Genomic DNA, 12,897 nt, shown 5'->3' with positions numbered 1-12,897 from the left:
CGGACAAATATAAGGCATAGGCGTAAACTTATTAAAAATGTTGGGGGGCGCTCTGAGTCAAATAATAGAACCTCGTTTGTACGATGCGTTGTACAAATGCAAAAACCGTATAACTAGAACTTTTTTTCGAAAATTACCTCCCCCCCCCTTTTTTACAGACGTTTCTCAAAAAAAAAAAAAAATGTAAAAAATCTGTCGTTTTGATTCAAAATCATATGATTGAGAAGAAATATTATACTATCATAACATTACTGTTGCTAAAGTCTGAAACAATTTTATGGTATTCATTTAAAGATTCAACAGAAAAAAAACGTTATGTAAACCTTATATAAAACGTCCTATACTTGTTTGTTTTGCTTTTTGCTTCTATATCTAAGCAAAAAGTAGATGACGTATTGAGTTCCGTTGTTGAAAGATTTTTCTCTTAAAGAAAGACCTAATAGTGTACATGTTTGCTATCAGCAGGGCCGGAGATGGAGAGGAGGCAACTGCCCCGGGTAACAAAATTTAGGGGGCGGCAGTTTTAGGTGGGAACAGAGAACACCGTTACAAAATTATCGAATGTAGGGGCGGCAAAATCATATTTGCCCCGGTCGGCAAAGATCCTATAGTTACAGCCCTGGCTATCAGCATACCATAGCCCGTTCAATCTAAATTGATGTAAATTTTATGGCTTTTTCAATAAAAAATATGCATGAGAAACTACAGTCGATCCCGCTTAGTTTTCCGCTTATAACGTTTCTTCATGATGTGTTTTTGAAAACCAGGAAACACTGTATTTCAATGACACGGTTTTACCAATTGAAAAATTATTTGATATTTGATTGATAAAAATGTTTTTTTCCAAAGACTTGTGAGTTTGAATCGAAGTGAAAACGTTGATTAATTGAAGTGTATACAGGCAAGGCCCTGGGTAAAGCAGGAATTAGAAGGATCTTGCGGCAAGAGTCAAAGATGTTAATTAGTCAGTGAATGTATGTTGTTTGAATTTCTGGGGCTCAAAGTTATGAAGGCTTCATTTGCCCATGCAGAAATTAGGCCCCGTATACAGGGATAATGTATAGGAATGTATAGCAACTGAAGCCAAATGTTGTGCAAATGAGTAAGGTCAGAAACGTAATAGGGAGACGTATAGGAAGGGTTCCATTATATTTTCCTAAATGCAGTAAAATCTCCACAAATGATCACCTGTACTCAAACACAAATATGCATCAATGGTCGCCTCTATTTGGCGTAAAATTTCTATGGCGGAGCCCTGTAGGCTCCTCTTTTATTCATTTATCAAATTTACTGATTTATTTTATTTTCTTCGAGTGGCGGCGGAGCCCCCGGGAAGTGCACACGGAGCACCGGTTGAGAAACGCTGCTTCAGTGAAAAGTTTCCCAAACGTTTTGTTCCATAGCCCTTCTTTAAAAAAAAAAATTCTTTTTCATCTCACCCAACTCAAGCCCCACCCATAGGATCTTATACTAAACCCACAGTTTCTACCGACCCTCAGGACCCTCATCACCCCCTTCCCCCCAGGTGGCGATATTTCACACTTTGGAAAACACTGCTTTAGTGGCCATTCTTGGTTATTATACAACTTGATTTAATGAAAGGTCACCCAGTGGGAGACGGGAAATTGACCTTTTTATTTTTGATTTCTTTTGCACTGTATTTATAAATTTGTTGAGAATAGTGCTTTTTTTAGCATTTACATATTTTTAAGGGTGTAGCGGGGGGGGGACTTGCTGGGTCTGCCCCCCCCCAAATCTGAGAAAATGACCGAAGAAAGGGAAAAAGATGGCCAAATCTATTGTTCTATCACTTTGTTCCCCAAATGAAATTTCTGGCTACGCCCTTGCATATTTTAACCTCTTTTTAGCATTAATGTGTGTGTAAATGTATTTAACTGAAGAATTTTCATAATATATTTTCAAGTTGTGCGGAAGATTAATTAGAAGGAAGAAGATTTATTCATTTCCGAAGGAAGATTATTTTTAGGAAGAAGATTAATTCAAATTAATATTGCTCATAATACAATAAAAGTTCACGTTGTAACGAAATCCCCTGGGTCCCCCCCCCCCAGATCTCATGAATCCCGAAATCCCTGGGCGGGGTTACGAAAACGAGTATATACAAAGAATGCAAGAGTAAATCCAAAAAATATATACAGTATATACATCTTTATTTATTCCAGGGTTGGCCAAATCCCAGGCGGCAGGTCACCATGGCGACTGGAAAATTTGTATTGACGCCTAAAATTTTGTATATGTGATTGCTAAATCAGAATCTAGGGATGGCTCAAAATTTTCTGATTCCATAATTAACTGTCTTTCAATATGGAAAGGAGCAGAGCCGCAAGTAGAGAGAGCAGGCGGGTCTGGTGTTCGAGACGCTGGACCAGAATGAGAATCGAGAGAGAATTCAATTTTTAACTGTTTCTTCTACTAAGGGGAGCCAAAGTTCTGGCTTGCCCCAGATAACTAAGTACCTAGTTGCGGCCCTGGGAAGGGGTCATCAATTCCCAGAAATGTCGAAAAAAGATTATTTAAGACACTTTTCTCATGAAAAACCATGCTTGGCTCCTACGGAATTTGGCTGCCGCTTAAATTTTTTTCTGATTCGTCAAGCCCTGTATTTATTTATATTTTATGATACAGCGTATATATTTCGCTCAAAATGAAATTACATTTCACTTATTTAAGATTTATTTTACTCTCATATATTGAGTCATATATCAGGTTTTAAATTAGAAAAACAATTTTTTTTTAGTTGCATAAATTTCTTAATAAAAACTCGATTTAAATATTGTCACTTTTCTAAGTAGGCAAGCCAAATGAATTTTAAATTTTTCTTAAATGAATTTTAAATATAAGTTTTATTAATTTATTGATATGTCTAACAGAAAACAAAATTCTTTTACTACGCTTTATTAATTATACGTATGACCGGGCTGTAAACTACTGTATCTAGATTGTTTTTGAAGATTCTGAATAAATTATCATTGAAGAAAATGCTTAAAATGCATGAATTTATCCAAAAGGTGTAACTATATTTAATATTGCTTACTTTTTCTGTCAGGAAACTGTGCGGAATCACGAGGAACTGTTCCGTTTTTTCTTGTAATACATGTTCTACTAACAGAAGGTTATACTGTACATGCACAACCGAATGTGGTCCACACAAACCATAAAATACCATGGAACTGCCTATCTCAACATTTGTGGGGTTTCTTCAGGGAAAAACAAGGTATTCACTTCAAGGGGATCCAAACAAAGCTATTCTTATTCTGCAGAACCACAAACCCCGTCTATAGCCAATTTTTTTTACCACAGCAATTTCTTTATATTCCAATTAGGATCATCTATGGAACTGCTTCTGTCGGCATCCCTGTTTCACTGATGGCCATCCATTAAGCGCAAATAAAGAAACAGAAGAGAAGAAAAAAAATGTTTACTAAAGCCCTGACCGGTGCCGGTGGCATCAAAAAGAAAGTAGTTTTCATTTTCGGAGTCCCCATATGGATGGATGCTTCCAGGTGACATATTCCCCCATGTAGGCGACACGCTATACACCAAGGTTTCTAGAATATATGGCTATACACTCCCTGTCCTTCTAATTAGGAAATGGTGCTTGTATTCAGAAAACCTGCATTGAAGCAGCCGAAACTGAACCCTATTGAAATGTTCTTTGTCAGCTGCAGAAGGTGCAGCTGAAGGTCCCTTAAATCATGAAAAAAACCCTCAAATACATGGAATAAAAACATTTTTAAATGTTTGGAAGAATTTCGGAAACTGATTTTTTTTTCTTTTCTCTTCCCGTCTTCTTTCTCCCAAAAATTTAGGCTCTGGGGCCATAGCAAGCCTTCTCGGGGCCCCGGTGCAGAGTTTTTCATGGGGGGCACCCTTGAAAGGGTTGTACTCAAAAAAGGAGGGGTTCGTCCCCCCCCCCTTCTCTTCTCATTTTGCAGAATAAGAAACTGTCAAAGATTTTAAGAAATGGGCAAAATAAGTGTAATTTTTTTTTGTTGGGGCCACCATTTGGCTCAGGTTCCTGGAGCATTATCTCGATTGCCGCAGCCTAGTTATAGCCTAAGATAATTACCATCATTTTTAGTTTTTCATGCTATTTATACATTACCTGTGAAAAGTTTGGCTTCAGGGGCCCGCCAAAGATCCCAGGCTAGAATCCCTTCTCCAGTATGTGGGAGTCCATGGCCCTGCTTATAGCCCGCTGAATGCCCTTCCCTCCGCCGGTAAACACACCACTAGATGCCACGGACGGGCTGTAACTAGGAGTGAAGATCATTTTATTGTGGGGGGGGGGAAAGGAAAGCATCAAAATGAATCCTCGAGATCGAGACTGAGATGCCGCAATATATTTCAAATTTCTAAGAGTACTGTGAACGTAAAAAGGGTATGTAAACCCCCCCCCTTAGCGGTCATCGGCGGGACAAAAAGAAATTCGTCCGTAAAAAAAGAAGTGACAGTGAAAGGAGGAACCCTATTAAAACCTTGAAAATAATTCAACAATTTTGAATAACGTAAGTAAGAAATACTACATACTTTTTAGAAATTCCAAAATTTAATTTACATTGGAACGTAGAAAAAAGTACAATAATTTCCGATAAATAAGTCGTATCCTGAAAAATGGCTGGAAAAAAAGTTTTTGTGGAAAAATCGCCACTCTTTTTACATGTCACAGCTTCGTATAAAGGCCGAAACACACTGTACTGACGTGACGTGATTATTCAGAGTCTAGATGTGGAAAACGCATCCATGCGACTTTTTGGGGGGGGGGGGTTGAGCTAGCTCTCCAAAATTAATAGGGGGGATCTTCGATCCCATTGGCCTAATACAAGTTTATGCCTATGACAGGTTCCAAGCACCTCCCTGTGAAAAATCGGGATCCTCGCAAAAGATCTCAGTCCAAAAGCCTGGTTCAACGGAGACAGGATCATTTTTGTCGTGGGGGGAAGAATATACGAGACGGCCAGCAACTTTCAGTGCTCTCTCCCCACCCAATGTTAATTTCTCCATGTTGGCGCCTCTGTTGTGAAGGCTCAAAAAAATGTTACAGCCTTCAATCTTGTTAATAAGCTTAATCATTGTTCACTTTACCTCCTCTCACTTTTTTCTTTTTTTCTGTTGTCTCATGTCCCCATGTCCCTTCCAAGGTCACACTCAACAAAAGAAGAAGAGATGCTGTTACCGATAGTACAAGCAAGTGAAAGGATTTTCCCCCAAGTTATCTCCAAAGGTGTCTTCAGGCAGCACTCTAGGAGGATGCAATTTAGGATGGATGGATGCTGGGGTGATTGTGAGATTAAGACTACTATTGTCACAGAACAAGTGCATTGAGATTCTAAAGAAAAATAAAATAAATTTCAAGCAGATGATTTCTACTATTTAGAGAAATTTTTTGTCAAAGTTTTTTCTGAGCCAAGTGTGCGAAACATATCCGCTCGAATTTTGGGGGGGGGCAAGCCGGCTCTTCAAAAATGTTGGGGGGCTTGGGCCAGATACAAGTTTACGCCTATGATAAAGTGGGGTGGTGTGATAAACGAAGTCTTTTCCCTGTAGTCGAAGTGTGAGAAGGAGGTTCAAGGTGGAGGTTAGAGAGAGAATGAGGAAAGATCTTGTGAAGTGAAGGACCAGGGTTGAGATGCATCCAAAAGATGGATAATTGGTGGCGAGTGCCATATCAATTTCATCAAAATTATCACTCAAATCGAGAATTTCTAATCATTTATTACTTATCGAGATACTTAATCATTTAGTATTTGCCATGTCAAGGTGATATATTCTTAATAGTAATAAAAAAATGTGGATCTCCTCTTTGGATAATCCTAATTTTTATTTGATAATTTAATAAATTAATTTGTTATTGTTAACCCCACTGTGTGACATTAATTTTTGTTGGTCAATACAAAACGCAAAAAAAAAAATTCCATAACCGTAGATGATTTGTTTTCCCTTTTTATGCCCATTCACCAATCGATTCAATTACAGTGGTGCCGTGACCAGGATCCATATCCAGTATGATTAGTGTTATGTATTTTATGAGCTTTGTTAATTGTTAAATTTTATGTATTCATTTATTAGTGGGGAAAGTTGATTGTTTGGGATATGTTAGTTTTTTTTTTATGAATCTTAATGAGAACTACTGCTGTGTCCATGTTTAGTAATTTGGTATTAATTATAGTTAGAAATAATGGCAAATGAAGAAATTTTGGGGATGTAAATTCTTCGAAGGGTTCTATGGGTTGGGCATTAGTTAATCTTATTGCAGGATATTTTTCATTCTTAGGGGAGTTAAAGTAGAGCAGAAGATACTTTAACAGCTTCTGTTTTCATTAAAAATTATGAGGATATAGCTGCATTAGCGAATTGGGATGATGTTAAGATAATTGTGATGAAAGCTAAATTGAAGGGTAAGGCGGTGGAATTTCTTGTTGATAACCCTGATGTATCCTCTTAAACAAATTTTGAGACTTTCAAGGCTAGGTTTTTAACACATTTTGAGGAAGAGATCCTGTTAGCTTGTAGGCTTCAAAGATTTACCACGTGTAAGCAACTGCCAGGTGAATCAGTGAAGAATTTTTTGTCTCAGTTAAAAAGATTGGCCTTTGGCTTCTTGCAGGCAGAGCAGGGCTTAGGAATTTATAATTCTTTGAAGGAAGGAAATAAAACTAAAAACCAAGGTATTAAGAGAGGAATTACAGAAAAATATGGAGAAAATGTTGCATCTGTAAAATTCAAACTATGGATACAGTTGTATGAAATAATTTGTAGAAGAAACAGTAATTTTTGATTCATTGCATCAAGCTGAAGACATAAAAAGAAAAATGATAAAATATGCATTGATTTATGAAGCTGAACTCATGCTTAAAAATTTTAACTAAATTGCTTAATTTCACCATTTTAATGGTGCAGCTTATACACCGGAGTGTTGCCTCTAGTGCGGCCCACAACACTGTAACTGACCATTATGTTGGCCATGGAACAGTGAGAAGTTGAATACCATTGACATATTTAACTTCTGTATTTGCTGCTTCTTATGATTATACCGTATTCTCCTGCATTAGCCGGCATGCTGGAGGATTAGAATCAGATTCCGGAAAGTTTTTAAATAGTCGAACTCTGATTTAATGAATCAGACAAAACAATTTTATTTGTTAAATCAGGGAAATTGTTAAATTGGGGTCAAATTTATCAGGAGAATAAACACACTCTAAACGTCACATTGTGATAGATATTTACTTTTGGGTTGCTGTTACAACACATTTCTGACACAATAATTGATGAAAAATATATAAACTTAAGCATTAAGTCAAGATGCATGAAAAAATTGCTTGATAGAAGTTTGTTTGGTACGTCCAACATATTTAGCAAATTTGTTCAAAATTCTCATTTATTCGTGAACCGAAAAACTCTCTTTGATGACAAACCATTCTTTGCTTGTTAAGACATAACCCAAACTTGAACTTCGTTTTTTCACGGAAAATCTGAACAAGTTAACAGCGCAATGTTTTCTGGCACAGTATTGGTGTACAGTGTACATAACTGGCCACTGATACTTTTATGGACAGCATATAAACACACCCTACATTCCTAGCTATATTATAGAAATTTAGCACATTGTGATTGACTGAAATGAATGATGAACCATTATGTCACTCATAGTGAAATACTTGGCAAAAATGAGTGTTTTTTTCTTTATCGTTTCATTTTCTCATGTGGTTGCCGGTGGTTTTTTTAATTCTTGTTTTAAATACAAATACGCCACAACAGGCAAAATGCCCACCGAGGTGGCTGAGAAAAAGATGCCCATAACGAATATGGATGTCATATTTCAAAAATACAGCAACCCAATTAAAAATGCAATTGCAAACAATATATATACACATGATGAAATATTATATAATGCCCGTAAAGAATACTTATGGTTGTCTTATTTCAAGTATGGATAGCTTCTCAATTTACCCCAACATGTTTATCGTATTTCTTTTTAAATGTGTCAATTGTGTTAGAATTTACTACCTCCCGGGGTAAGCTATTCCATTTATTAACAACCCTATTAGAGAAAAATTCCCTGTGACACAATAACCTAGAATTGTCCCTTTCTAATTGATACTGGTGTCCCCTTGACAGTGTACTAATAATTTTTGGTCCATCCTATCCATCCCATTGAAAATTTTGAACACTTCGATCATATCTCCCAGACACCTGCACATTCATCCAATGTAAATATATACAAAAAATGAATTCTCTCTTCATAACTCAAGCCTGTGTGCCAATAAGGACAATAATATATAATATTATAAAGACAATATAATATAAATTTCTTTTTTTATTAATTTCAAAAATGTCATTTTAAGGGCCAAAAATTACTTTTTTCAATGATACTTTTCCGAGAGTTTATCAGGCAATCTTTAACCCTCTGGCTGCTCATCCCGCGATTTCCATGGGCAACTCAAATATAGCAAAATCTGCTCATCTCGCGGGCATGTGTTTTTTTTTTCCTTTATTGAGGAGCGCATCCCGTTTCTTGCCCGTTTAACCACTGAAATAAATTATATACAGTATTAGACGTTTCATTTATATTTTGGCCAACAGATGTCATTAGTTGTCCACTAAATTGCGGTATTTGAATGCATGTGGTATTACCGCTCAAACTTCACTTTTTGAGTGAAAAACATTAGACAATTTTTGAAGCAATTTCGGTCCACAAATTGAGTAGTCAGAGGGTTAAGAGTGTTTTGATTTTTAAAAATTTGAGACAAAATTTCTCCCACAGACTTTTTTTTCAGTTGCAATTTATAATTCATGTGGTCAACACTGACAGTTGTGTAACTTCAAATTTTAATAAAAACTCTGCAATTTCCTGCAAATAATCCATGGTGACAAAAAAATTTGATACAAATTTCAAAAAAAAAAATTTCATCCTATAATCCGTATATACAGGTTGCCCACTCTTATTATTGTCCAATGGCTATTTCCTTAATCATTGGTTGAGAAACAATTTTCGATTAGAAAAAATGTTTCAAATGATGTCATCTATTATCTTAAATGCCATTCAAACAAAAAAATCATCAATAAAAAGTTACAAACTTTACGGTTCCCTCTGTCCTTTAACTTCAAATCAGAAAGTTGTTGCCCTGTCTCTCCGGAGGCCAACAAAAAATTTCTGTTTCTAAGTACAATATTCACTGAAAATTCTAAAATCAGTAAAAAAAAAAACAGTATAAATGAAGGAAAAGAGCACATTGTTCGTTAGTTTATGCTGTTCTTTCCCCTTTTCTTCTCCAGTTTTTTAATTCAAATTTCTCAGCGTATATTTCACTTAGAAGCATAAAATTTTTTTTGTTGGCCTCAAGACAGGGCAACAAGTTTCTAATTGGAGTTAGAAGACGGGGAACTGTTTTAAAATTTTAAATTTAACTTTTTTATTCATAATTTTTTTTCATTTGAATAGTATTTAAGAGATGATAGGTGACATTATTTAAAACATTTTTCTAATATAAAGTTGTCTCTAAAATCAATGGTTCAGGAAATAGCCATTGGACAATAAGAGTGGACACCCTGTATATAGTACACCAGCAATGACATTTTGAAGAATGGAAAAGTGTTTGTTGAAAAAAAGGCATATTTTTCTACAGAAAAATTTAATTCTTTTTCTAATTAAAAACCTTTGAAAATAATTTTTTTATAAACTAATTATTTTTTAATATTTCTTTTTCAATATCTGTTACTTTACTTGTAAAAATTTATTAAAGAATTTATTACCATACTATTTATCCCCAAAACAGAATGTTTTGCGACGTTCTGCAACGAGCCCTCAGCTGACTGAAAATGTTCTGCGGTAAAAATTTGCATGTACATAATAGCGTTTTTCTACACTATTCTTAAAATTCTTCCAGATTGTTCTGCAACAGCACTGGTTGTTCTGCGATGTACGTTGCACATTTTGGCACATTCTGCTTTGGGGCTATTTATATATAAAAAAAAAAGGGATTTAGACAGGGTAACCACATTAAAAAAAAAAAGACATTTGAATGATGCTTAACTCGCGTTAAATCACTAACTCAAGATTGAAATTTTCAAAATTCTTAGTATTCTTGACAAAATTAGCTGTTTCACTATAATGATGAACTAGCCAAATACCATGAAAAAAATTAATTCTGTCCCGGAAAATAAAGGACACATTTTTCAATTTATGCACAAGATTTCCCAGTTTCACGGTATCAAAGTTGGCAATGCTGCATTCGAGCAGCTCCACTGAAGTGTCAACTAAAAAGTGCCCAGCGAGTTTATTTGACAAAATTGAGTTTTGCCAAAAGCTCCAGCCCCCTCATGACATTGTTATCTTCTTTCTTGCTTGTAGTAACCAAAACCCTGCATGTTAATGCCTCTTGTGTTGCTAAGAATGTAGGGATTGTAATTATGCATTACAATTTAGTGTATGCCCAGGCATACACTAAATGGCTTTGTTGCCGCCTTCACTAAAAAAAACCAACAGATTACTGCCTTCCTTTTTGTCAATAAAGAAGAGCTGATGATGTAATCCTGGGAAATCAAATCTTCGGATTGTGGTTTATGGGTGATGAGAAATATGAAAAAAAATTGAGGATAGTTCGAAAAAAATTTGTTATAGCCAGAATTTTTATTTGCTAATAAATGGGGTTTGACCTCAATTTTCATCTGAATTTCAGAAAATTTGTTAAATCTAAGAATTTGTTGAATCAGAGTTCATTATATTGGGGTTTGACCATCTTTATTAAAAAAATCCACTGAATTGTCTGAATGCATACAGTGATCCTTATTGAACTTCACTTTCCCAAGCATGCTGGGAATGAACCAGATACTGCAATTCAAAAATCTGGTGTCACTCGAGTTTAACAGCATGCCGGCTAATGTTAGAGGACATGGTATATTTTTGTTGTATTCAAATTTTAAAGAAAATCTTAAATTATAGCATACATGTTAGTTTACCAACTGTAAGCATGCCAAATATAAATTTCAAGATATATTCTTTTTACTAGCACTTAATTTCTGTGAAACTATATCTTTTTAAAATCGAAATGTACATTAGCAAACCATCAGATTTTTTTAAAAAATTGTTCATCATAAGCATCTTAAATGCAAATCCCACTGTACTTATTTTTCAAAAACTGACAAAAACCACAATGGTTTTCTTACTTCAAGTTTTAAATCTAATCCGATGTCACTAGCTGTAATACAGTCATCTTCTTTCTTTCCTAGTTTTTGGAAAACAGCCTGCTTAGTTGTCCAATAATGCTGTTGCATTCTTGAAAACGAATCACAACTGTCATTTGGTGAAGTTGATGTATTAAAATTAGACATAACTGATCTGTAAGAGAAAAATGAGTTACAAAAAAATAAAACTATTTCCTTACTAAGGTGATCAGTATAGCACAGATTTTTGTGTTATTTTTTTAAATGAAAATTCATATTTCAGACATTCTGAAACTATTTGGTTGTATTTTAAGCATTTTAGTGCAATGATTCATATTTTAGGAATTGTCAAGTTTGTGGTTATTTTTATTTTTTTGGTCATTTACCACTGAAAATTCTGATGTGTGTGTGTATTGACAATTTTCATTTATACTTTATTTCCCATTTTTATACATGTATTTCAATGGATACCTGGTTTTGCTCCATGGATGGGTTAAAACCAGGTATTTGCCTTTTTTTCAGAAATAAAATCATAATAAAGGAAAAATTTTAACCAAAAAAAATTGCTTATATTCACACAGGTAGTTGAATATCCATTGAAGCGGCATGACTAGTTGTGTTTAATTTTCTTTTCATGTTCAGAATAATGTAGACTTTGGTATCAGGTTTGGCCCACTTTTTCCTATTAATAGCCCCATCAAAAGACACGCCAAAGAAAAAAAAATTTCTTTGTGTGTTGCTCCTTTTCTCTCTAAGCATATGCTAATTTTGTTAATCTGACCCTGTTCCGCTTTAGTGACAGAAAGAGGACAGACTTTATTTTTTTCTTAAGGAGTAAAGAAGGACCCAGGGTTGTTTGGTTTAAACCAAGTGGTTTTTTTCAAAAAATCAAATAAAAGTTGCCTAAATATCATTTTTTTCCTTGAAAAATATCATATTGGTTCATTATTAGCCAAAAGAAAAACTTTCTGCATGACAACAGCTTTGTATATGCAAATTAGAGGGGGGGGTGAATTTATGGCAAAGGACTGATATCTGTCACTTTCCTTTATGCAAAACTCTTGTGTGATGCTTCTCCAAATATTGCCCACCTTAAATCTTTTTCTTTTCAGTTTAGTAAATGTATTCAATGAAACTTAACATTTTTGGCCTTCCACCCTACTAGCATCAATACACGTTTGACATTTTTCTAATTACAATAGATTACAATTACAATTTCCCCAAACAATGACAAGAGATTGTTTTAAAGAAATTTTGAAATTCACGAGATTCGATCTGAAAGGTCTGAAAGATTGAAAACCAGGGTTGTTTGGTTTAAACCACGTTGGTTTAAACCATGGTTTAAACCTTGGTTTTAACCAAGTGGTTTTTTTCAAAAAATCAAATAAAAGTTGCCTAAATATAATTTTTTTCCTTGAAAAATATCATATTGGTTCATTATTAGCCAAAATGTTTCATTTTTACCACATTTTATATCCTTGGGTACATTCTGATGGTATATCTTTAAATGACATAAGTCTCATAAAAGTGGCCAGAATATATATATTTTTCATATGAAGTATCTTAGTCATTTAAAGTTATATATAAAAGCCAAAATTTCTCATTCTTACAACATTTTCTAACCTTTGGCTACATTCTGATGCTCTATCTTTAGCAAATTTATGAATAAGGATTGCATCACACATCTAAATGTAGTGGTGTATTATCTCACAG

General features: G+C 34.7%; 1 protein-coding gene across 5 annotated transcripts in view; it reads right to left on the bottom strand.

Moving 5' to 3' along the window:
• ICA69 (islet cell autoantigen 1-like protein) overlaps positions 1–12,897 on the bottom strand; it is a 324,248-nt gene that overhangs the window by 277,104 nt on the left and 34,247 nt on the right. For all 5 annotated transcript variants that reach the window (XM_089239477.1, XM_089239474.1, XM_089239475.1 and 2 more), the window contains exon 2: positions 11,188–11,359. Coding sequence is in view for 4 of the 5 variants with exons in the window: in XM_089239473.1 (XP_089095599.1) it covers positions 11,188–11,359 (172 nt within the window). In the remaining variant the exon portion in view is untranslated. The remainder of the gene's footprint in view (positions 1–11,187; positions 11,360–12,897) is intronic.

This window comes from Pholcus phalangioides, unplaced genomic scaffold (genome assembly GCF_987345545.1).
Source record: "Pholcus phalangioides strain wild (caught in Gottingen) unplaced genomic scaffold, Ppha-v1.0 ptg000011l_1, whole genome shotgun sequence".
NCBI classification, from domain to species: domain Eukaryota; kingdom Metazoa; phylum Arthropoda; class Arachnida; order Araneae; family Pholcidae; genus Pholcus; species Pholcus phalangioides.
Note: the sequence above shows the minus strand (reverse complement) of the source record. Positions and strands in the feature narration are given on the sequence as shown.